The 26,113-nt window shown below is 42.9% G+C and overlaps 1 protein-coding gene across 4 annotated transcripts in view; it reads left to right on the forward strand.

The window, feature by feature from the left end:
- Nucleotides 1-26,113, forward strand: part of SLC7A2 (solute carrier family 7 member 2) — a gene marked incomplete at its 3' end in the record, with an annotated part of 48,513 nt that overhangs the window by 21,927 nt on the left and 473 nt on the right. For 2 of the 4 annotated variants that reach the window (XM_081924500.1, XM_081924498.1), the window contains exons 2-11: nucleotides 6,885-7,275; nucleotides 9,677-9,832; nucleotides 12,494-12,659; nucleotides 13,555-13,691; nucleotides 15,368-15,590; nucleotides 17,802-17,941; nucleotides 22,072-22,174; nucleotides 23,500-23,702; nucleotides 24,049-24,215; nucleotides 24,948-25,056. In XM_081924500.1, coding sequence (XP_081780626.1) covers nucleotides 6,900-7,275; nucleotides 9,677-9,832; nucleotides 12,494-12,659; nucleotides 13,555-13,691; nucleotides 15,368-15,590; nucleotides 17,802-17,941; nucleotides 22,072-22,174; nucleotides 23,500-23,702; nucleotides 24,049-24,215; nucleotides 24,948-25,056 — 1,780 coding nt within the window. In that variant the 5' untranslated portion in view covers nucleotides 6,885-6,899. Of the gene's footprint in view, nucleotides 1-3,315; nucleotides 3,453-6,884; nucleotides 7,276-9,676; nucleotides 9,833-12,493; nucleotides 12,660-13,554; nucleotides 13,692-15,367; nucleotides 15,591-17,801; nucleotides 17,942-18,210; nucleotides 18,348-22,071; nucleotides 22,175-23,499; nucleotides 23,703-24,048; nucleotides 24,216-24,947; nucleotides 25,057-26,113 lie in introns of those variants that run through there. The other 2 variants (XM_081924497.1, XM_081924499.1) reach the window with 2 other exon arrangements.

Genomic DNA, 26,113 nt, shown 5'->3' on the forward strand with positions numbered 1-26,113 from the left:
TGCACAGCTATCCCAGAAGCCAGAACAGCAAGAGGGATCATTGCTTTCACTGCACAGTGATTCCTCTTGCTGTTCTGGCTTCTGGGATTCAGAATATTTTTTGTTTTTTGTTTTCCTCCTCCAAAAACTAGGTGCGTCTTATAGAGCGAAAAACATGGTACTTCCAAGGCCTTGGTATCATTCTTTCTACAATGCCTCATGGCAGTTGCTGTTCGAGCAATTCAGTCTTGCTATGGCTAACCTTTTTGATCATTTATGGAAAGCAGGCCCTGCGTTTCTTTCTCCTTTTCATCTTCCCTTACACGTTTTGAAGGATATTTTTGAAATGAGATTGCCTACACTGAGGGGCTCTCCTGCAAGTGCCTGTCACCCTTTATCACTTTTAATACGTAGAAATTGCTCGGAGGAATTTCCATCCAGCCTTCTCATGGTCCATAGCATTGTTGGTATTATTGCAAACATCTGCTCAGAAGTAGGAGCTTTGATCTGGGACTGTTTGCTGAATTCAAGCACGGCGAGGGACAAAGCTGAGTCGCTCACTTGGCCATGTGTGGCATGTTAGGAAAGTTGTGGTGTGTGCTGCCTAATTCCAGGCCCGCTAAAGTCAGTGGCTGCTTGTGAATGTCTGGATTGCAGCCTACGACTGCCATCCAAAGGACATTTGTTCTATTGAAATCAATGATGTTTAATTCCAGGTAAGTGCCTCTGGAGGCCACCTTGGTCATACCTGTGCATATCAATCCTAGTGGTGCTACTGTGGCTTTGCAACATTTTTTCTTCTATATTTATTACAGTAATTTATATCCCACAGAAAACTACTCAAGGCAGGTCTCAATTTTAAAATATGTAGCAAAAAAATGCAAATAAAACATTGTTAAATATATTAAAATTACAGGAATTTAAAGACATTAGTATTTAGTTTTTTAAAAAGCACGTTGGAATAAAACTGTTGCTTTTGCAAGTTATTATACAGCAATGTAATCTTGATGCATGTGCCTCTTTTGCTCCTCACAAGGTCTTTGCAATACCACACACTCAGGGTTTTTGTGCAGCGGCTGGATTGTTTTGCGAGATGCAGTGCCATGCAGCAACTTTAAGCATTGCACCGACTGTTTGCCTTCTACTGCGTAAAAGCAAACACATAGTTAAGAGATCATTTGCTTGGGTAAACTTCAGTTATCACTGCAGCTTGTGGGGAAATGATGTCTAAAGTTTGGCTTCCTGTGGCTGCATCCTGTACCCGCTTGCTGCATTGAACTCAATGGAAGTTACTTCCGAGAAGGCATGTATAGCATTGTGTAGGTTAGGAGAGTGTCCCTTAGACCATAGAATCATAGAGTTGGAAGGGACCTTGAGGGCTATCTCATCCAACCTGCTTCAATGCAGGAAAGTTTGGGGCTCAAACCCATGAGCCTGAGATTAAGCGTCTCATGCTCTACCAACCGGGGATAGGATTTCTCTCCCTTCCCAACTTATAGTTATATCTTGATTGCTGTAGAATTACTTCTTTATTAAGACCAGCCTATTAATAACACAAGAGATGCGGGTAGCGCTGTGGGTTAAACCACAGAGCCTAGGACTTGCCGATCAGAAGATCGGCAGTTTGAATTCCCTTGATGGGGTGAGCTCCCGTTGCTTGGTCCCTGCTCCTGCCAACCTAGCATTTCGAAAGCACGTCAGAGTGCAAGTAGATAGATAAATAGGTACCGCTCCGGCGGGAAGGTAAACGGCGTTTCCGTGCGCTGCTCTGGTTTGCCAGAAGCAGCTTAGTCATGCTGGCCACATGACCCGGAAGCTGTACGCTGGCTCCCTCGGCCAATAAAGCGAGATGAACGTCGCAACCCCAGAGTCGGTCACGACTGGATCTAATGGTCAGGGGTCCCTTTACCTTTACTAATAACACAAATACAGGTAATCAATACAACTGATTGCAGCGATATCCTTGAAAGATACTGATGCATTTGAGAGACACATGGAGTGTTTCTTTTCTAGCTCTCTTTAACAATTCAGTTGACGGAACGGATGGAAGTATCAACCTATTCTAGACCTACTTTCCCCTCTAAGTAACTCTCTGGAAGTTGAGCAGGTGATGTGCCTACACAAGAAGCCACCTGGAAACTCCTCAGCTCATGTCTTGAGGTTCATGATGGAAGAAAGATGGGATGTAAATTAAAGTGCCTGGAGCACTGGGCTGATGAGAAGTAAGGCAGGGATGTGGTAGAAATGTGCTGTTTCTTTTTAACCCACTCCCCACATCACATTCCTGCTTCGTATGTGAACTCAAGTCTACCATTGTTCTACCATGGTGCGTTTGTGACTTAGAGCCTCAATTCTGAAGCTTTGCTATTCATCACTGCTTTTCGCTGTGGATTCTATCCAAAGGCAGTCATGTACATACTTGCTGCAGACATTCAGGGCACACACTGCTGAAAACTAGTTCCAGCTTTTCTTATGTAGCACTTGCTGGTTAAAACTTGACGCTCTCAGTTCATAGAATCATAAAATTGTAGAGTTGGAAGGGACCCTGAGGATCATCTAGTCCAGCCCCCTGCAGTGCAGGAATATGCAGCTGTCCCATACGGGAATTGAACCTGTAACCAAGCGGGCCATCCAGAGGAATGTCAGTAAAATGCCCTAATCCAGATACGGAGATCTGTACATGGCGGTAGGCTTCTGTGTAATGCTTCCTGGAGCAGGAACTGCGTTGTGCATCGGGATGTGAACGCTGTCTGTCAGAACAGCTTTTGTTTGCAGTGGATACATCACACCTGGCCCAAAGACAAGGATAAACAACACTTTCCCGTGTATCTTTGAGCTTGGAATGCATAGCTCTACAGTGGTACCTCGGGTTAAGTACTTAATTCATTCCGGAGGTCTGTACTTAACCTGAAACTGTTCTTAACCTGAAGCACCACTTTAGCTAATGGGGCCTCCTGCTGCCGCTGTGCCGCCGGAGCACGATTTCTATTCTCATCCTGAAGCAAAGTTCTTAACCTGAAGCAATATTTCTGGGTTAGCAGAGTCTGTAACCTGAAGCGTATGTAACCTGAAGCATATGTAACCCAAGGTACCACTGTACTTGATTGAACCGATTAAACTAATCAAAACTTCCTTGTTAGATATGCCAAGTTACCAAACTGGCTTTATGGGTATGTATATAACATATGCCCAGTTTCCACAGGGAAAGAAGCCAAAGTGACTTCGCCTTTCGTGTATAATGGGAAGGACTTATATGAATAGCAAAGCTTCCCCCCCTCCTTGTTTGGCAAATAGGTGGGCACGCTCAGTGTCATCCAATCACCTGTGGCTGCTTTTCCTCCACCCCCTATGAGCAAGCAGCTCCACACCACCTCCCTGTTTCTACTTTTAAGGCAGATGTTTAAGTAAAATCAGTCTGAACCGTTTGCTGCCTACAGATACAGAAATCCATATAATCTGAACATTATTGTTGGGTGAGTAAAGCTTGGGCTGAAAGTAAACCTGTATCGGAAGTAGAAGCTTTGCAGCTTGGAAAACATTTGCTGGAATGGTTTGTTGGCAGGAATTAGCAGTTAAGCGTACAAACTATATTGGAAACTATATCGAATGCTTAAAAGAAATATAGAAACAGGGTGTGGGGAGGAGGATTTTCTTCCTCAGGGAAATGTCTGAAACTCTGATGCTGCTCTGCTTTTCTCAGTAAACACCTTAAGGATTCCACTGCTGGAATTTTGCAGAGATACTTATGTGCAGCATAGATGAAAACTGACAAATAATCTTGAAAATGTTTTAGCATAATTGAGCATCTGGGGCTGTCTTTTCTCCTTCTGCTGTAGCTGAATGGGCGGCTGTTCTAGAGTGATAAGGCTGGAAGGTGCAGGGAGGAGAACGCTTTGCTCTGAGATTCCCAGTGTGGCACCTGATGACACCAGGACAGCCTCTGGCACACACCCCACTCCCCTTGTACCTGCCAAGGCCTGCTACATCTCTCAATTTTGCATTTTAAAAATTGAGGAGGGTTGGGCTTTTATTTTGGGGGGTGGCCTGCTTTTTTGCCTGTGTTCCGTTTGTTTTCAGTGTGTGTTTTGTCTGGCAGGATTCTGACAATCATCAGTTTTTCTTCTGTGAAATGGGTACCAATGACAGTTTCTTAGATTTCTTAATGTGTCTCCAGAGCCCAAAAGGCTGGGATCTCCAGGCTTAAGTTTCTAAAAACTTTTTTACAAGCTGCAACATGCATGCCGTTGCTATTTTTCCTTCTTTTTCTTTTTTTAAAAGTTAGAGGACAAGCCCTGGTGGCAAGTTTTTTACGAGTCGGTATATCAGAAATGGCAATCGTATTATCAGCAGAAGCTTGCAATAGCAATTGTATTTACCTGCAAAAGTATTGCCTTTCGAAAGTTGCAAAATATGATACCCTTCCACACCCGCTGTGTTCAGAACAGATGTTCGAGTACCAGGCATCAGAAATAACTGAATATTTATTGTGACTGTTGTCATACTTTCATAGGACAAGAGAGAAATGCAGCTGCAGCCCTATAAGAGCTATGGGCTAGGACTATCCTACTCTCGATAGCTGAATTAGCTAGAGCCAACTTTGCAAGTTCAATCCCCACAAGGTTTTCAACCTTTTTGAGTCCACAGCTCCCTTAACCAACTACATTCTTTTTGCGGCACCCCTGTGGGGCTCAGGAGCCCAGTTATGTCACCCCTTTCCTGCAGAACTGGCAGCCCCTCACCCTTTCTTGAACACCCTCCCTTGTGGAGTGTTCCCTCAGCCTCCTCTCCCCTCTCCTTGGGAGTCCTCTGGGCAGCCGCTGCCACTGTCCCTGATCTCTGAGCTGCCCCCCTGCCCCAATGAGAGGTGCCTCCTCGCACTGCCCCACAGGGTCTGGGAATTGTCTGTCCATTCCCAACAGCAAGGCCTGGTGGAGTGGCTGGCTGGGCTCCCTCGCCCGCTTGCTTGCTTACTCCAAGGCCACCTTAGCTCCTGGCAACCAGCACCCCCCTGGCCAGCCCAGAGTCACCATTGGCCTGGGGAGCCTGTAGCCAGGGCTGCTGCAACAGCTTTGCAATCCTTTGGGAGGCAGAGACACAAGAGGGGGAGGGAAAAGGGACAGAGGCCAGTGTTGCCCACAGCACCCCTGACCATCATTCAAGGTGCCCCAGGGTGCCACAGCACACTGGTTGAAAACCACAGCCATTTGGGATAGCTGCATATTCCTGCAATGCAAGGGGTTGGACTTGATGTTCCTCAGGGTCCCTTCAAACAAGTCTATGATTCTGTTTGCGAGGGCTCTGTGGATTATGTAACATAATTTTTTAAAAAACTTTTTTTATTCAAAATTAAAATGAAACATCCAGAAACATACCATCTTTATTCCCCCCCAAAAACCCACCCACCCCCGACTTCCCTCAGTTCTAGTATTTGATTTCTCTAAGAATGCTGTTTTCTGCATGTTACACAGTTGTATAGATCCTCAAACTATTTAGCTGATTATTATCAATAAAAAGTTTGTGAATGTTTATTCAAAGCCAGCCAAAGAGTCCAGTTCGCTTTGTTGCGTCTTCAAATACTTTGTAAAGGGTTCCCATTCATCTTTAAAGTCGCAGTTATCCTTGTCCCGTAGCTTATACTTACCTGGCAGGGGAGACACCTTGATCATGGAACATAAATTGAAGGACGTTAGAGGGTAGAGTTGGTTTGGTTTTTTTAGTTTAGATTGTGAAGGTTAGAGTAGAAACTCCTATCAAGGTACATTAGCAGGGGTGGGAATGCATAGACTAGTGAGATTAAATTTATTGCAAGAGCAGAGGGAGCTCTCATGTGGCAGAGGCTAGTGGGTGTTGCGAACTTTGTGTAATTTAGATTGGCTGCCTTTGGAACAGCAAAGTAAATGGTGCAATAAAACCTGTCCACAGAAAGCAGGAATAATTATGTATTTAAATGAATGAGTAACTACTGACCTCCTAATTTTTGTGCAATATGGTATGCTTTGGAAAAGAGGTAACAACTTGGATTTTAAGTTGTTGGTATTTAGTAATAGTACAAGAATGTGTTGAACAACATTTTCAGAGTATACCACAGACATATGCAATAGAAGGATGTTCATCTATCATCAAACCAGTTCAATGGTTTTTAATTTCAGTTCATAATGCTTTGCAACAGATGTGGTTTGCTAATATATATAAATTTACTGATAGCCCTTACATACTATTGGCTTTCAAACCATAGAATGTTAAAACAAAATTTAAAAATTCCTTCCAGTAGCACCTTAGAGACCAACTAAGTTTGTTATTTTGTTTCGACTACAGCAGACCAACACGGCTACCTACCTGTAACATAGAATGTTAAAATACAATAATGATAACAGAATAAAAAGAGTAAACAGATAATGGATTAAAAATTGAATGTTGTTGTTTTTATATAAAAAATCAACAGAAAGTTAAATAGCATAGTGACCTAGACAGTATTACTGATATAAAATTCAGAGGATTCATGATTTCACAATTTAAAAGTTTGAATTGGTTTGGGTTTTTTAAAGTCTGTACCTGGTGCCTAAAATGAAATAAAGTTTATTCTACACCTTGGGACAGGAGCGTATTTTAAGCAGCAATTTGTGCAAAATGAATAGGACTCTGTAGTCAGTGACTCTCCGCTGCAATGTCATGTCGGTGAGCATTGCTGTGCTATGCAGCTTTTTATCTGGTGGATAAAACTGTGTAATTTTTATTACATATAAATGGTGGGTGGCATCTGCACAAATCATGCATTGACTAGACCTTATTGGAAATGGGACTTCTACCATCATTGATCTCATTGGATCTACTCTTGACTTAGTCAGATGGCACTCTATGGCAAATTTGGAGGGTCGCAAAATGCAGTAATCTCTCTTATTTTTCAGGCTCCTTCATCCAGAATGATAACCTGTGGACCAGCCTTCTCGTTTGCCCGGAGCCTCTTGCGGAGAAAAATCGTCACTGTGGACAGCCTTGAAGATAGCAAATTATGCCGCTGTTTATCCACCATGGACCTTATTGCCCTGGGAGTAGGAAGCACTCTCGGTGCTGGCGTTTACGTCCTCGCTGGAGAGGTTGCAAAAGCAAATTCCGGACCTAGCATTGTCGTTTCTTTCCTCATAGCAGCCTTGGCTTCCGTGATGGCAGGACTTTGTTACGCAGAATTTGGTGCTCGCGTTCCAAAGACTGGCTCTGCCTATCTGTATACTTACGTCACTGTTGGCGAACTCTGGGCTTTTATCACTGGCTGGAATCTCATTTTGTCTTATGTCATAGGTGAGTTTGGAAGACCTCGGAGGCTCTTAAGAAAACGCCAACCACAGCCTACTTGGCTTTTGTGACCTGGCTGCTGTTCATAACTGGAGTAATCTTCCGCATTCATGCATAAATGTGCACACAGAGAGAGGGAGAACACTTTTGGGGGGACATGCTCTCAATGTTCCTGACCTTTTGGTGGCTATTGGCAGCAGTGTGAGTGGGACAATATCCAGCAGCCAGCAATATGAGAAGGGAATAGAATTGCAATGCACTGAAATGATGAGAGGTGAATGGCATATGGGCTAGGAAAAAGGTTCTTCAAGCACAAGAATAGGATGTGGATCCCTGTAGTGGTTATGGAAACCAATGGAAATGAACCATAGTCATATTAGTTATTCTCTTGGTGTATGTGACTAAATTAAATATACCACTACACTACATGATGATTTGACTTTTCAGGCATTAATGAGCTCAGGGAAGTGTACGTTCTTACCTTCAGCATTTTATTTTCAAAATTTACCCTATAAAGTTGGTTGGGCTGATGTGACTTGCCCATTGTCAACCTGTAAACGAAATTGCTAGTGGAGAATTGACCTCTGGCCTCCCATGTCCCACTCCAACACTTTTTCTACTATGCCACATTTGTGCACAAGCCACGTGTAGATTCCAGAGATAAAATTATGCTCTCTGAGAGCAACATCAAACAATCCCCAGATTGTCTTTGATGACATGCCTCTCTTGACAAGGAGGACAAAGCCTCTGATGTCACTGCAAACATCCAGCATATTTTCTAAATAGTGGTATAGATAATTTTTTAGGGGTTTTTTTGCAAATAAATAATTTTTGCTAATATAATTCTTAGAACAATTACTTGGTTTCTCTTGTCTTCAACCGTTGTGTAAATAATGTTGTGTGTGTGGTGCAGCATTCATCTTCCTTTTGAAGACAAAGCAGCAAGAGTTTCTCAGATTGTCATCGAACATGAGGCCCCCGTGCTTATTCCTGAAATTCTCACTGCACAGAGCAACCAGTGTGGTCCTGGGAATGTGCACGCATGGAAGAAGCAGTTTCTGACTCTGTGTTAATGTGAATAACTGCTGGGAATTTGCAGCCAGGACTAGGCAAATGCAGAGGCCCATTTCTCAGTCACTGCCAGGAAGCAACAGCTGGGACTGGGGGACATGATTGGTTAGGCATTGCTTCCTCCACATGGCTGTATCCCTTGGGATGCTCTGCATGGAAAACGCTTCACAGTTCCACCCAGTTTGTAGCTGTAAATATTAAATAAATTAACTGTTTGTGCTGTCAGTTGGTACAATGTTGTTGCTAGAAATAACAATACAATGCACTGCAGCAACAGGGCACCCGTGAAATAAAGTCATAGCATGTAGAAAAATGAACTCACACTGTAGCAAAAAAAAAGGAAGAAGCACTAAATAGACTGAAAATGCACATTTCCTTGTGAAGTGTGTATTCTAAGAAGAATGTAGAGTTTTTGACAAGATTTCCAGAAAACGGGGTGAGGCCAATGCTATTCCCACTCAAAGTAGATCCACTGTACTTACTGGAAATGGCTGACTTAAGTTCATTAATTTCAGTGTGTCAACTTTGAGTAGAATTAGCACTGGGTACAACTTGCTATCTGGGGACGCAGGTGGCGCTGTGCGTTAAAGCCTCAGTGCCTAGGACTTGCCGATCGAAAGGTCGGCGGTTCGAATCCCTGCGGCGGTGTGCGCTCCCGCTGCTTGGTCCCAGCGCCTGCCAACCTAGCAGTTCGAAAGCACCTCCGGGTGCAAGTAGATAAATAGGGACCACTTACCAGCGGGAAGGTAAACGGCGTTTCCGTGTGCAGCTCTGGCTCGCCAGAGAAGTGATGTCACGCTCGCCACGTGACCCGGAAGTGTCTTCGGACAGCGCTGGCCCCTGGCCTCTTGAGTGAGATGGGCGCACAACCCCAGAGTCTGTCAAGACTGGCCCGTACGGGCAGGGGTACCTTTACCTTTTACCTTTACAACTTGCTATCTCATTTCATTGCTTCATCAAAACCAACTTAGAATTGAGGGATTTCTCATGGTAGCAGCTGAAAATAACCTTCTGGCCTGTATCGGGTCTCTTCCAAAAAACCATATTATCCGATGTGAGTCATCAGCAGTTTCCCAAATGGGGATTTATTGTTTCCAAAATAGAAATTTATTCCCAACATTAGGAAGGGGTACAAGGCTGCAACATAACACAAAACCACATCCAGAATAGAGAAGAGCACAGATATGGGCCTCAATAGCCCAATATGTCTCAATAACAGCGAAAGATTCCACAACATTAAATATGTAATAATGCCTAGTAAATACATGTAGGTTTTGTCTTTTACAATTCTTATAATTGCATTTTATGTCCATTGTTTTTGTTCCATTTCATTAAGGTACATCAAGTGTAGCAAGAGCGTGGAGTGGTACCTTTGATGAACTCCTTGGGAAACAAATTGGTTACTTTTTCAGGACCTACTTCAGAATGAATTACTCAGGTCTAGCAGAGTACCCAGATTTTTTTGCTGTCTGCCTTATATTGCTCCTAGCAGGTAAAATATATATACTTAATATTCATTTTTCTTATCGTCATTTTGTTAATGGGGAAATTCTGCCCAGATGGCAGGGTATGTTTAGCCTCAAGCATGACGTATCAGAAAGTTTAGGAATCCCATCAAGCTGTGGGCCAAAAAAAATGGTTCTAGTTTTTATTCTGTCATTTTTGTTTCCTTTTGAACAATATCTTCATACCTCAGTTTAGGTCTATGATATCCTAATTTCTCGCGGAGCTCACACATGCATATCCTTGCAATTCTAGATTATAATTTATTGAACTACTTGTGGAAATGTTTGTGCGTGTACTGGATATGTATCATACAAGGGTACAGTCTTTAGGAAATGAAAATGAAAATTCTAATCCAGTGCAGCCCATTTTTGAAGAAATGTTTATTTTAAACATATTCATTACTGGATTAATCTGCTCCAGTAAAAGTCAGCAAGAGTAGTTAGATAACTTTGTTCTTCATATCATTTATATTTGTAATAATATAATAATAATAATAATAGTTGTTGTTGTTGTTGTTGTTTTATTTATACCCCACCCATCTGGCTGGATTTCCCCAGCCACTCTGAGCAACTTACAGCATATCTAAAAGCACAATAAAAACATCAAGTGTTAAAAACCTCCCAAACAGGGCTGCCTTCAGGTGTCTTCTAAAAAATAATATTAATTGCATTGCTTTTGGTCAGAAAAATAGACTTAATGTTAGAGATATAAGTTTGAGCTCTCGACTATTGCCTCTTCTTCTCAAGCCAGGGCTGGTCCACACATTCACTAGTCTAGGAATCACATATGCATAATGAGCTTATGCCCATGTTACCTGTTGCATGCCCTTCACGGGTAGATGCATATGTACAATTCCAACAATCTCCCTAACTCGAAGGCCATGTGGAATTTAAAAATACCGTATTTTTCGCACCATTGGACGCACTTTTTTACTTTTAAAAAGTAAGGGAAAATGTCTGTGCATCCTATGGAGCGAATGTGTGGTCCCTGGAGCCAAATTGCCGGAGTGCGGCACACTCTTGGACTGGTCTTTGGTAGTGGTGGTGGAGCCGCGCTCCCCTGCCGGCAGCCTCGGCTTCCCCCTGCAGCCCCGGGAAGCTTTGGAGCAAGGGGAGGGCTGTGCGCCCATCCCCCGCGCTTCTGGGCTGTTGAATGGGGGAGGTGGGGAGAGCCTCACTTGTCTGCCGGCAGCCTCGGCTTCCCTCTGCAGCCCCGGGAAGCTTTGGAGCAAGGGGAGGGCTGTGCGCCCATGCCCCGCACTCCTGGGCTGCTGAATGGGGGCGGGGGTGGGGGAGCCGCGCTCCCCTGCCGGCAGCCTCGGCTTCCCCCTGCAGCCCCGGGAAGCTTTGGAGGAACGGGAGGGCTGTGCGCCCATCCCCCGCGCTTCTGGGCTGCTGAATGGGGTTGGGGGGTGCTGCTCTGCCAGCAGCCTGCCCTTCCCCTCAAGGTTTGGAGCAGCGGGCAGGCTGTGCGCCCATGCCCCACACTCCTGGGCTGCTGAATAGGGGTGGGGGTGCTGCTCTGCCAGCAGCCTGCCCTTCCCCTCAAGGTTTGGAGCAGCGGGCAGGCTGTTCACTGAGAGAGGGGAGGAAGAGGACGGAGAGGAGGGGGACCAAGAAGCTGGGTGAAGGGAGATGAGGTACCATAGGTTGCCATGAGTGGAGAGTCATGGTAGAGGGCAAAGGAGAGGGAGCAGTGAAGGGGAGAAATTGTAGACGTCCCCTGAGGAGTTTGGGTGAATGGGATGGAGAGGAGGAGGCTGGAAAAGGGGACTGTTCTGCTTGGGGGGGGGGGGGAGAAAAAAGTGGGGGAAAGGAAAGCCTCCCAAGCCTGCCGCTGAGAAGCTCTGCTTGGCTGTTTCTTGACTGTAATTCAAGTAAAGGGAATGTTTGCAAGCAGCTGGCAGGCTGTTCGCTGAGAGAGGGGAAGAAGAGGATTGAGAGGAAAAAATGTGGCATTAGCAATGCTTTGGATGGGTACGAAGATGGTATTTTACATGAAGATAGCGAAGAAAGTGATGTCAGTGACTGTGAGCAACTGAGCTTCATAAATTCTGACTCTAGCAGTGATGAGTTCTTGGGGTTCACAGAAGACTAGAAGAGTACTCAAACCTTAAAGTCTCTCTTCATTTGTTAATGACAGTGATGATGGTTCTTAATGCCATTGTTGACTGCTGTTCACTTTACATGGCTGTAATGTGATTCTGATATACCGGTTGTTTATTAAATACAGTAGTTTATACAACATTTGATTCAGAATATTTTTTCCTTGCTTTCCTCCTCTAAAAACTAGATGCGCCCTATGGTCGGGTGCGTCCAATGGAGCGAAAAATACGGTAATCACCATCAGGTAGAGTTGTGTTGTGCGTGTGCTGGTGGATATAAGGCCATTTGCTTCTGACCTGTGAAAGGGATTTCTAGGTGGAGCTTATCTCCTATTCTGAGGTCATGTTTACATCCCCAGAGAGAAATATGGACTTGAATGCTTTCTGTGTGTACAGAATTTCCTGCTTGGTGAGTCTGTGAACCAGCCTTATGAGATAGCTCATGTAAACAAAACATTATCAAATTGTAATAAGCATACTATTAGAAATGCTAACATGTAGACCTTAATCATGTTACTTAATTTAAAAAATATTGTTTTATAGGCCTATTATCATTTGGAGTCAAAGAATCTGCATGGGTGAATAAAATCTTCACTGCTGTTAACATCTTGGTCCTCCTCTTCGTGATGACTTCTGGTTTTGTGAAAGGCGATCTTCATAACTGGAGGAAAACAGAAGAATTTCTTATAAACTACACAGTATACATAGAGTAATACAGGGGGTTTTTGTTTGCTTTACTGCTTTGGTTGCTTAGAATGGAGACTTTGGAGCATAATAATCTATAAACTATGTGATGGGATTTATCCATGTTTTAATAAAAATAAATGTAACATTTTAGATTTAATGCCCAACTAACAGTTGCATCATCAACCAAGATGATTTTGGCTAGAGGTCAGACATTTTCAATGACACATTTTGGTTGTAATATCCTGGCTTGATCCAAAGCTGGAAACCATAATTTCCAGCTTTGGGTGAAAAAGGAAAGCAGTAAATTACAGGCTTCCTGATTTAATCACCTCAAAAGGGAAAACGGAAAAGCAAAACAGCTGCTTATACAGGCAAAGGGTATGTGCATTTCTCATCTTATTAGGCCAACATCATCGTCTAAGCTAGTTCATTATGGTCCTCATAGGCAGTTCATTTTTCATGCAGTGAATACTGCTAAATACCACATCCGTACATGGGGAAACTTGTCACAGAGCTGCAAAATCCCTCTGATAGCAATAAGTAGCTAAAAGTGAGTTCTAAACATCCTGACATTTTCAGTGCTTAAGTCCAAACCTGCAATTTCAGTGTGCATTGGGCTTTGAACCCTGCACTGTTTCCATGCTCAGCTCATATCTTTCTGTGCTACGTATGGGAAACAGCCATGGCATCAAGACTTTAAATGTACTTGGGGGGGGGGTGGTTCTGACACTTCAGGAAAAAGGGCAATAAAGCAAAGAATAAAAAGCAGCTGTGCACAATTAACCTTTGATTTATGTGTGTGAATGTTGAGAGCCACTGTTGTGCACCCAACCACTCAAGTTATGATGTGGGGTTTGTAAGTCCCATGCCTACACAGGATACGACGTAATGATTATTATTTGGTGTGTTTTTTTTAGAAACCTGTCATCTTCTGAAAATGTGACAAGTGCATTTGGAGTTGGTGGCTTCATGCCATATGGCTTTACAGGGACACTGGCTGGTGCTGCAACCTGCTTTTATGCTTTTATAGGATTTGATTGCATCGCAACAACTGGTAAGCTGCCTTAAAAAAAAAAAGGGCCATGCAGTTGAAGTTGTGATTTACATGTGCTGGAGCTGTAGTGTAAAACCACTGTGTTCCTATAGCATGATCCTATACATTTTAGAGAAAGGCCTGCAGACGCAATGCTAGAGTGCATGCTTTGCATTCAAAAGGATCTTGGTTCTCAGGGTTGCCATATTTCAAAAAGTGACATGTGTTGCCGTACGTCCAGATTTTCCAGGACATTTTGACAATTTCCACCCAGACACTTCTTCCGAATGCAGCATTCCAGATATGTCTGGGGAATTCTGGACTATGGCAACCCTATTGGTTCTTCACTTGATGGCGTTTCCAGTTAAAAGGATTTCCAGTAGCAGGGCTGAAAGAGACCTTTGCTTGAGTCTGTAGGCAGGTCGCTAAGCTTTTTGGACCTGTGGGCACTTTTGCAAACTGTACACACAGAGATGAGCAGTCACACTGCAGCCTATTCTACTGGCTACAACAGAATGCTTCTTTCAAGCCTAATTTTCAGCAGGGGGAAGGTGGAGGTAACCCTGTGACCATTGTGGAGGGTCTCTGTGGGTGCATGTGTGCCCACAGGCACTATGTTGGCAACCTCTGTTATTACTCCAGGTAAGCATGCATAGGAGTTGCAGAGCAGAAGCCACCAAACACTCTGATGCAATATTTGTTCATTCTTCTCTTGGCCTGAAAATCTTACCAACTCTGCCCCATTCATTCTGTATCACAAACAGAATGGCAAGATCTGCTTCTTGCCGCACTTTAAAATCCATTCAGCATGATAATGTGTAATTGACATAAATTACATAGGTCAAAGGAGAGACATCTTGTCCTCCTTTTTAATTTGTTGCATGTTCTAAAAAGGCATTAAATTGGTTTTAAGAACTATGTTATCTGTCTCTCCAAGGCATATATATTAAGTTCTACTTTGTGACTTCATGCTCAGTCACCCCTAATAATTGGAAATAGCATGCGTAGGCTCAGTACACTGAGAACCTCTAAAACCTGCTTTCTCAGCCAGAGGTAGCATACAGTGTTTCTATGGTAGCTTTTTTTCCACTCCTACATTACACCATTTGCTCCCTCACTTGGCTTAGAGAATTCACAAGTTTCTATCAAAGAGCTATGTTTTCATTTCCTCTTCCTCACTCCCTGTATATCATCCAGGCTGGTTTGTTTGTTTTTGGCCTGTAGCAATTTTTTGAACTTTCATTGCAATCACAGACCAATCCTATCAGACAAAGCACTTTTATCTTACCTGGTTTGAAGGTGTTATTGGTGACCCTGTAGTAGTGCCTCTGTGCTTTGCTTACCTGCCCACTATCCCTTTTCCACTACCTGTTTGACGGCACCACCTTTTTCCCCCTTCTCTCTCTCAGCACAATAGCAGTTATTTCTGAATTAGCATGCGTAGTACTGTGCTGCTGTGATATATAAATTGGTGTATTTTAAAATGTCCCCCCAGGCCTATAATACTTGTCTTTATCTTCACAAATCACACAGAATTCAATTTAGATCAATAACTTGATCCCATCTGGAGTCTCTGTATTTTTCAGTACTCCTGCTAGATAAAAAGTATAGTCTTTTGTATAAAAAATAAATCTCACTGTTTCCCATCTTTCATACTCTTATTCACACTAAGAATAAAATGTCGTTTTTTTCCATAGGGGAAGAAGTCAAGAATCCCCAGAAAGCCATACCTATTGGGATTGTAACTTCCTTGCTTGTCTGCTTCTTGGCCTACTTTGGTGTTTCAGCTGCTTTAACTCTGATGATGCCGTACTATTTAATTGATGAGAAAAGTCCTCTCCCTGTAGCCTTTGAGTATGTCGGATGGGGCCCAGCGAAATATGTTGTAGCAGTAGGATCTCTGTGTGCTTTATCGACAAGGTAAAAATAAGGAAAACTAAGTCATTGCCAGGAAAATGAAGCTATTTTTTAAAGTTTGGATTTATTAGGTTTGCTAAACAGAGATATTTAGAATAATAATGTAGTTTTTTACAGCTCAGATGTAGCTCAGCTGTGTAAGTCAACTATTTAAGTTCTTATTTTGTGAACTTTTTCCTTGTGAAAGGAAGTTATGTTCATAAGTTAATCTCTTTCTGCCTGTGCTAATTTATTGACCATCATATTTGCTGAATATTGTTAAGAATGCACTGGAGTAATATTAAAATACATGTAGTAGTGTGGGTAATGAAAGTATATTTAAGTACTTTTTCCAGGCTTGGGTTCTTGGGTTTTTTGGGATTTTTTTTAAAAAGCATATATTGAAAATGCATGTTTTAACATAATTTTGGTGTAAAATCAGGGGAAGTGTAATTTTGCAGAAACCTTATGCTCAAATTTGTCTGAACTATCCAAAATCCATCATGAAAGTGTCTGCATTTCTAAATATAAGCATGTACTAAAGAAGCTGCATCTAATTTGGGCTTCATAAATCACTTACACTGGCTGCGTTTCCACTTGAAGTGGCTTTACCATAGGAATCATAAGGTTGGAAAAAAACCCCATGATTATTAGGACCACCCTTCCTGTCCTACTCAGTTCAAAGTAAATGTGGCTTAATTGCAAATTGCTCAAGCAAGCATTTAGTGCAGGGATTCAGTGTTTTTAAAACTTACCAGGGCTGTACAAGCTTCCTAACATTTGCATATGCTTATTTCATTAACAGTGCCGAGGCTGCTTAGCTGATATGGCATTTAAAATCATACAGTTTAGCATACACTGTGACCTGTTTAGCATCCTGCAGCGAATTAAGTAAGATGTCACGTTTACTTCACTTTTGTCAAATGCAGACATACCACTCCTAGTTGCCTGATCATGTCCCAGTGCTTCCAGATGGGCTTTTTGCAGCAGGGTCACTGCATACAAGCTGACTGGGATTAATGTTTACAAGAGAACAGGCAGGACCACAGACCTTGGACCACCCTATAAAAGTCCCATAAGATATCTAGGAATCTGGCAATGTGCCGATTCTGGAGCAGACCCCAATCCAGTCCAAGTCCAGGAGGATTGGATCACGGGGTCTGTCAGATTGTTTCCCGGATCCTATATGGTAGGAGGGTTCCGTTAGAACGCAGATTGGGCAAAGAGGTACTTAACAGGAATGAAGTTTTAGCCTTAAATGACTTAATACATGATATAATGGGTTTTTGGCATTTTAAAAAAGTGTTTTCTGATATTGCCTGTTTCAATCCTGCTGCCTGGTGCAATCATTCAAGGTGCTGGTGACGCTTAATTGCATTGCAAGTATTACTACATGTTTTCTACTGGTATACCGTTTTGGGGAAAAACTGCAGTGAAGGCTCAAGCTTCTACAGTTTTGAGTATTTTACTCCAACTGTTGCAGGCATTCTAAAAATCATCAATAAAACAAATCACATGATCACAAGTGACTAATGGTGTAATATATAGCATTAAGATAGTAATAATTAAATTGATAGATTTTTCAGTCAATTAAAAAAACAACAACACAAGAGTTACCATTACAATTCACCAGGTTAATCTAACATTTTGGGGCCTTCCTCTGCAAACCTGGAGGTTTTGTGTCAGCAGCTTATCTTTGAAATATGGGTAGGAATATTACCGTGATGCTGCCTTAATCATTGGCACTTAATTAGGTTTGAAACACACCTCTCTTCAGAGGATATGGGAAATAACGACACAAGAATTTTACTGTGAGGACCTTGTAAAGCCCAAGTAGAAAAGTGTAGTTGAGGTTCCACCCCGCCAAATATTGTGAGGAAATCTTCGTGCCTGTGACAGATGCAATGTGTTCTCTGTGGTGAAGAAGGTGAGGGTGTTACTCCATACAGAGAAATACATTCTGTGATCCCTGATAGTGTTTGAAATAGACCATAAAGGCTGCAAAGTACTCTGTGCATTAAAAAAAAAAAAGCCTGCACACAATATATAAAAATTAATTGAATGGTTGAAGAAACTTGTGTCTTAACTGCAGTGTGTCTCATGTACAATTTTATCTCCATCCCATCCCACGTTTCTGGTATCGTATGCTGTTAATTGGCCTTGTTTCTTTTTTGCTCTAATGCATTGCATGACTTTGTGTTGGCCATGTTGCATGTTCTTTTGCTTTTTATCCAGTCTCCTTGGATCCATTTTCCCAATGCCGCGTGTAATCTATGCTATGGCGGAGGATGGGTTGCTTTTCAAATGTCTAGCTCGTATCAATCCCAAAACGAAGACTCCTCTTGTTGCTACTTTGTCATCAGGTGCTGTAGCAGGTGAGGCTCTAAGCGAATTTATTATCAGGAAAAGGGACATCTTCACCTATGATCAAATGTAGATTATGAAGCAGTTGCAGCTGAAATGATAAAATGTGAATCTCAAGAGTTCAACTATTAAAACTTCGGTGTTTGTCTCAAGCCCCCTTTTTGGTTATTGGAAGTGCATTTTACAGTTTCCTTTTCCTCCCATGTCTGTGTTTCGGATTGTCTGTTAGTGCATAATATTCTTACTGTGGCATTTGAACAATTAAATTTTTTTGTTCTAGTCTTCTGGGCTCTATGTTCCCTTTGCCCCGCATTCTGTTTGCCATGGCACGAGATGGTTTACTCTTTAGATTTCTTGCCAAAGTGAGCAAGAGGCAGTCTCCAGTTGCTGCCACAATGACAGCAGGGCTCATCTCCGGTAAGCTCTTAAAGCAGGTCTTGCCTAACTGGGACCTCAACCCCGTTTTCACGTGCAAAATTTATGTTAATAAGATGGGCCTGCTTGCTAACTTCCTGTGCATGCAAATTGGGGACAAAACTGCTGACTAATCAGAAGAAGCAACAATCCTGAATTGTGGTGGCGGTGCTGGTGCTGGTTGTGGAGGAGCAAGCTCATTGGAGGACTTCTCCAAAGCTTTCCTCTGCTGTGACCAATGGTACCTTTTTATGCATATGCAAAGGAGGAAGTGTGGGTGAATAGCTATAAAACGTCCTTGCTTTCTCATTAAATTTTGCTATTTGGGCTATTTTCATCCTAGCCTTTCATATACTTCCTCCATAGTTAATATGTTGTTTAATGTATATTTGACAATTTAATAACTGCAAATGTAGCATGAAAAGTATCCCCCTCCCCTGCCAATATGACATTAATAGCTAAAGCTCAGCAGAGTTAGTCCCTCCATTTTAAACGGTGTTAAGATGAAATGTCTGGTTTTTAAAAAAGATTATATATTTAATACATGTTAATACCAACATATAAGTGCTAATTACCGTATTTTTCGCACCATAGGGCGCACCGGACCATAGGGCGCACCCAGTTTTTAGGGGGGGAAATCAAGAAAAAAATCTTTCCCCCCCCCCAGCCCCAAAGAGCAGCGTACAGGGTGTGCACAACCTCTCCCTGCCGGAGGGGTTGCGCACAGCTATGGAGCAAGCCAAGTTTTGGCTTCCCCTTTAGCCCCGCGCAGTGTCTCCTTGCGGAGGGGTTGCGCGCAGCTATGGAAGAAGGCAAGGCAGCGAGCGGGATGGATCCCGCTCGCTGTTTTGCCTTCCCCTTTAGCCCCGCGCAGCGTCTCCTTGCGGAGGGGTTGCGCGCAGCTATGGAAGAAGGCAAGGCAGCGAGCGGGATGGATCCCGCTCGCTGTTTTGCCTTCCCCTTTAGCCCCGCGCAGCCTCTCCTTGCGGAGGGGTTGCGCGCAGCTATGGAAGAAGGCAAGGCAGCGAGCGGGATGGATCCCGCTCGCTGTTTTGCCTTCCCCTTTAGCCCCGCGCAGCGTCTCCTTGCGGAGGGGTTGCGCGCAGCTATGGAAGAAGGCAAGGCAGCGAGCGGGATGGATCCCGCTCGCTGTTTTGCCTTCCCCTTTAGCCCCGCGCAGCCTCTCCTTGCGGAGGGGTTGCGCGCAGCTATGGAAGAAGGCAAGGCAGCGAGCGGGATGGATCCCGCTCGCTGTTTTGCCTTCCCCTTTAGCCCCGCGCAGCGTCTCCTTGCGGAGGGGTTGCGCGCAGCTATGGAAGAAGGCAAGGCAGCGAGCGGGAGGGATCCCGCTCGCTGTTTTGCCTTCCCCTTTAGCCCCGCGCAGCGTCTCCTTGCGGAGGGGTTGCGCGCAGCTATGGAAGAAGGCAAGGCAGCGAGCGGGATGGATCCCGCTCGCTGTTTTGCCTTCCCCTTTAGCCCCGCGCAGCCTCTCCTTGCCGGGAGATGCTGCGCAGGGCTTTCCTGGCTTTTCTGGGAGGTGGGGGAATTCCCCCACCTCCCGCAAAACCGGGAGAAGCCGTGCGCACTTTAAAAGGGCTGCACGGCTTCTCCTGGCTTTCCTGGGAGGTGGGGGGATTCCCTCACCTCTCGCAAAAGCCCGCAGAAGCCGTGAGCTCTTTAAAGGGGCTGCGCGGCTTCTCCTGGCATTTCTGGGAGGTGGGGGAAGGGACTGATGCGGCCAGTCAGTCCCTTCTCCCTCCTGTGGAAAAGCCTGCAAGAGCGCACGGAGCTTGTGTGCGGCTCTTGGGGGCTTTCCCCGCCTGCCTCCCCCCCTGCATTCGCTCCATAGGACGCACACACATTTTCCCTTGCTTTTTAGGAGGGAAAAAGTGCGTCCTATGGTGCGAAAAATACGGTATATTTTGCTTATACAATAACCAGGGAGCCTGTGTGGTGTAGTGCTTAAGAGCGGTAGACTTGTAATCTGGGGAACCGGGTTCGGGTCCCCGCTCCTCCACATGCAGCTGCTGGGTGACCTTGGGCCAGTCACACTTCTTTGAAGTCTCTCAGCCCCACACACCTCACAGAGTGTTTGTTGTGGGGGGAGGAAGGGAAAGGAGAATGTTAGCCTCTTTGAGACTCCTTTGAGTTGTGATAAAGTGGGATATCAAATCCAAACTCCTCCTTTTTTTTAAATAATATTTATTGAAATTTCCAGAAAAATCCAAAATATAAAAGAAAAAAGAAAAAAAGAAAGAAACATTTGCATTTAGGCCTTACTTTCATTAACATCTTTCCAGGACTTCCCCACCCCACCCCCTCTTGTATTCCATTTCCATTAAATTAGTTCCACAAGTTCTTACCCCAAATTTTAAGCTTATTATCATTGACCCAATGTTCAATTTAATTAATCTTATATGACCACTTTCCCTTTATATTCCACCGTCCTTCAACTTAAAAATCCAAACTCCTCCTCCTTCTTTTTGATGGCTAAAGTTTGCCCCCCCCCCAAAAAAGCAGATAAACAGAGGTGTCAGGATAGGTAATTCAGAGAATAACTATTTTCTTAAATTGTGGACTTGGTGCAGTCTTCCACATCTTGGTTGCAGTTTTCTGTGATTTCAGATGAAAATGCAATGATACCTCTTTGCTAGCTTCTAACTTTTCAATATGTTAAAACTAGACTTTGTTTATTCATAGTGATATATATATAATTGTATGAAGGTTAAACAGTTTTAAGTTAAAAGTGTAAGTGATACAATTGAAGCAATAGCAAGTTGCCCCTCTGAAATAAACACTGTAAAGACATCTCTGTGTCCCTCAAAATCATGACTTCCTAGCGTTAAGCATAGTTACACATTGAATGTGCGCCAGTTCATAGTTCCCTTGTAAACTATGATTTGAAGTAGGATTGCAGACCATTTTTTGGAGGGACATAAGCCATGGTTTGCTTTGATGCACATGCCACACCATGGATAATTGTAGCCTGGGAAGGGGACATAGTTTTGCTAGAGACTGGCTACTGATTTTAAACCCTTGGTTGCAGGCAGCTAGCATGACCTCTGCAGAATACAACAGTACTGGGTTTTGTTTTGTTTTTCAAAAACTTTTTTCATCTGTGCCTTGCATAAGCCCTCAAATACTTTTGCTTAGTTTTAACACTGTTTTAAAGAGGGATTATCTTTTATGAGTGCTTGAAAGCTCAACACTTTTAATTCATTGCATGAGCTTTGTGTAGTAAAAGAAAAGAAGCAAGATTTTATATGGGCACAGCGTACCAGGAACATTTCCTATTTTTGCCTTATTAAAATGAGCCAGAAACAGCTTGCCTAACTCCCATTTTATAGCATGGGAGATGCTCACAGTGTATTTTGCCTATTATGTCTATGCATGTATTTAAATTAATGGTGTCTGTCATGCAAAATGAGTTTATACCATCATGTGAAAGCCAAGTATTGAAACTACTGTGTAATGCCCTGATGGCACCAAATTTCAGAGGGGAATTAACTCAGTTCCCCTGAAGGTTATAAAATGCTACTGCATTACTAAAATCTTAATTTTGGCCATAAAACGTTTAGAAGGCAATGGTTAGCTTCAAATTGTATGAACGTTTTAAAGACCCTTAAGGGCAAGTGTTAAACGTTAATGGAGATGGTAGCAAATATTCATTTTCAGCTTAATACAGACATGTTTGTAATACTAGCTCTGCTTTGTCTTGTTTTTCTAGCTCTGATGGCTTTTCTCTTTGACCTAAAAGCATTAGTAGATATGATGTCCATTGGTACGCTTCTTGCGTACTCGCTAGTAGCAGCGTGTGTCCTCATTCTTCGGTGAGTTCTAATTTTGGGTTATTAACTAATTTGTTAGGCAATGTTGTCTAAATCCTTAAATGTTATTGTTTCTTCCGTAAAGTTATGTATACATGAAATTACACAAACAGACAGGATAGCCTTCAAATGCAGATTGTGCATGAGAGCAACTACCTTAGTACTTTGTAGAAGTTCACATTCCGCTGCTGTACAAGTTTAGGTACTGCAGTAAACAGAGGAATGGGAGAATAAAAGTTGTTTGGCATCTAGGGCAAATTGTATGAAATAAAGCTCTGTTGCATAGTGGTTCTCACCTTTAAGTGCTTCTTTAATGCTTTCCATATGATGTTAGACTGCAAATCCCATCATCCCTCGCTGGCTGGGGATGGTGGCAGTTGTCATTCAGCAACCACATTGGGTAGTTACCTTTTCGGAGCTAGAGACAGAGAAAATGCTCAACACTAAGGCACCTCTAAGCTAGAAAGAGATGCTTTCTTAAAATAGCTGTGGCCTAATAAATCTTGCATGCAAATTCTGTCTTCCATGCATCTTCGGTTTGGTAAAGCAGACCTGTCTCTTGTGGTCTAATCCCAGCTCTGATTCCTTATCAATATCCTGTGGACTAGGAGTTCGCCCCTTTGGTTGTGCTCTGCTCCTGGGGCTGATGGGTTTACCATATTGAGGGATTTTTGGGGCCAGTGGTGCTGTTATTGAGAGTTATAATGCATATGAAGGGATTCACCATATATTGGCCTTTCTGGTTAGGCCAGAAATGGTCATTATCAGCCCCCATACATGTCAGGCAACCCTCCTGCAATTTCCCAAGGAAAACACTTGAGTGTTTATGTGGGGGTGTGCTGCTGGCCAATGCTGCCTTTGGACACATGGGCTGCCATCAGTCAGTGGTGCCCAATGCTCATCTGGTCTTTCCTGGGGGGTGGGGAGGGAGGATAGGCAGTGTAAAAGCCAGCATTGTTGGGTGCCACTGCCCAAAGACATGCAGGACTCCTTCAGGCAGCGATGCCCAATACTTCCCCAGGTGTGACTAATGCTGGCTTCTTTCCCTACTTGCTGTGCATCTCTGAAACATTAAGAGAATCTGGACCTGAATGTCCTTCCTGTAATATGCAGATTATGACTGTAGGACTGCATATTGGTGGCAACTCTGGCTCTATTGCCTGAATTAAATATCAATAACAAATGGTGCAATAATGCCACCCAAAATATAGAGTCATGTCTTTTCTTGCTGTAGGCCTTGTAGATTATAATACATTGTGCCTTTAATTTTTATTTTCTGTGAACCTCACCTTACACAAATGTATTTGTGTGTGTATGTGCACAAACAGGTACCAACCCAGTTTAAACTATGAACAGCCAAAATATTCAGCAGAAAAAGAGGCTCTTGCGGGATCAGAGAGAGAAAGTACAAATGAATCTCAAATGAGTATGGTACCAGGACACAGTTTCAGCTTACAAACACTGATTAATCCATCAAGTTTGCCCACGGAACAGTCTGCCACCATGGTTAGCTTTCTTGTATGTCTGTTGGGTAAGTCAAAAGCTATCTAAATACTTGGACTATCTCGGAAGTGTCAACTGATAAGCAAAATGCATTTAAACAAAATGACGGATCAGATTCACTTATTCTTTTGAACTTGTCCAAAATTTCAAGTATGGAAAAAGAGGGAGAGGAGCCTTTGCATCCCCGATTAATTGGAGTAGACATGACTGCAAGTCTAATTTTGTTTTGTCGGCCTAATTCAAAACAAAGGAATGTACAGTATTGGTTTTTACCTGTCAATATTGCTGAAGCTTTATGTCACTTAAACATTTGAGATTTTGAAATGCTCTCTTTGTTGTCCCCCCCCTCCCCCATTTTGATTGCCTCTGTTTAGCTTTCCTGATTTGTGGCTTAAGCATTTTGGCCACCAACGGGATTCATCTTCTTGCCAATCTGGAGCCTTGGAGTATTTGTCTCTTTGCAGTACTTTCAGTGCTATTTATCACCATTGTACTTGTCATCTGGAGGCAACCTCAGAGTCAGCAGAAAGTAGCATTTATGGTAAGCAGTGGTGATGGTAGTGGCATCAAGTGCAAAACCTCACAAACAGGGTTGTTTTTTTGGGGGGGGGGGGTGCTGTGTGACTAGCTGCCCTTCTGGAGATTACCACCCTGTCACTTTAGTGGCTACCTTTCAGTTGAATTAATAAATTAGCTGTTGCCTTAAAAAGAGCTTGACTGATATGGTGCTAAAGTTGCTTTTTGTGGTAAGCCAAAATAGTGGTTCTTGTGCAAATCTGGCCTTGACTGTAGAAAGAGTTGAGAATTCATTTTTACTACAACTGAAACGTGTAAGATTAGATGAATTTATTTTTTTAACAATCTTTTGATTGATTGAAGATTAATTGGGCAACAGATCTTTAAAAAGTTTGTTTGTTTTTAATGCAAAAGCTGTGGACCACAAGATCCGTGTTCCTTATTTTATCTTTCCCTATTTTCCCTTGTGCATATATAAAATCTTGTGTAGCCCATGTGTGTACTACCACTAAATTGTGGTCCTCGCCTTCCCATTGCAGGCCTATCAACATTTAATTCATTAGTTCTGCATTTAAAATGCATTATAAGTAGGTAATGTGTTCATTGCAACTGGAATAAGACACTTTGCCCTATAACTTTTATTTCATTTTCGAAATATGGATGTGTCAGTTCAGTAGAGCCCCTTTACAAATTTAATTAAAAGTATAACACACAAGATATTTGTCAAAAACACTGAATTGTAAAAATTTGTCCTTAGGTTCCACTCCTGCCATTTTTGCCGTCTTTGAGTATCTTGGTGAATATTTACTTAATGGTACAACTAAGTGGAGAGACTTGGATCCGGTTTAGCATCTGGATGGCGATTGGTAGGTATTACTGGATGAGTAGCTGAATGTTGTTGTGAACTTTTTCTTGCCTCCCCCCCTAAGCAAGGGCAAAAGCTTAAAAGCCATTTTCATACTGGGTGACACAAGCAGACATGGTGCAAGAAGAGCATTTAGACTCTTAACCTTGCTTGCTGGGCAAAGCCTGCTCAGCATGCAGGTTCTAGACGCAGCTCCAAAGGTTAGACTGGACACAATTTTTGCACATCTGCATACGTCTTGGAACTGAAACCCCACATAAGATGAGGGATTTCTGTATACAATTTTTGAGAGTAATACAGTGGTACCTTGGTTCTCAAACTTAAGCCATTCCAGAGGTCTGTTCCAAAACCAAGGTGTGCTTTCTCATAGACAGTAAGGCAAAACGGATTAATCCGTTCCAGACTTTTAAAAACAACCCCTAAAACAGCAATTTAACATGATTTTTACTATCTAATGAGACCATTGATCCATTAAATGAAAGCAATAATCAATGTACTGTACTATAAAATAAGACAGTATTGTAGATGATAATTTTTATTTTTTTTAAAATCTTACCTGCACTGATGATTGTCATTGTTTGGATGGGGGGCTTTTATCCATTTCCACAGTCACACAGTCAATCAATCAGTAGCTGAACCGGGTTCCACACAGCCAAAAAACAAATTAACCAAAAAAGCCTCAAAAACAAAAACCCAAAATAAATAGCAAAAACAAAAGCGCCAAACTTAATCCTTTCCGGAAGTCTGTTTGACTTCTGAAATGTTCGAAAACCAAGGCGCAGTTTCTGATGGGTACAGGCGCCCCGGAAACAATAGCTGAGAGCTGCATCAGACATTCGGCTTCTGAAAAATGTTCAAAAACTGGAACACTTACTTTTGGGTTTTCGACATTTAGGAACCAAGGCGTTTGAGAAACAAGGTACCACTGTACTAGAATGGAAGCTTAGTGTGGATTAAAGAAACCTATGACCACAAGTGATACCAAGATCTAAACAAGTGTTCTGGTTTTGTAATCTTGGGTAAAGGTAAAGGGACCCCTGACCATTAGGTCCAGTCGT

This window comes from Podarcis melisellensis (assembly GCF_964234715.1).
Source record: "Podarcis melisellensis genome assembly, chromosome: 9".
Taxonomy (NCBI): Eukaryota; Metazoa; Chordata; class Lepidosauria; order Squamata; family Lacertidae; genus Podarcis; species Podarcis melisellensis.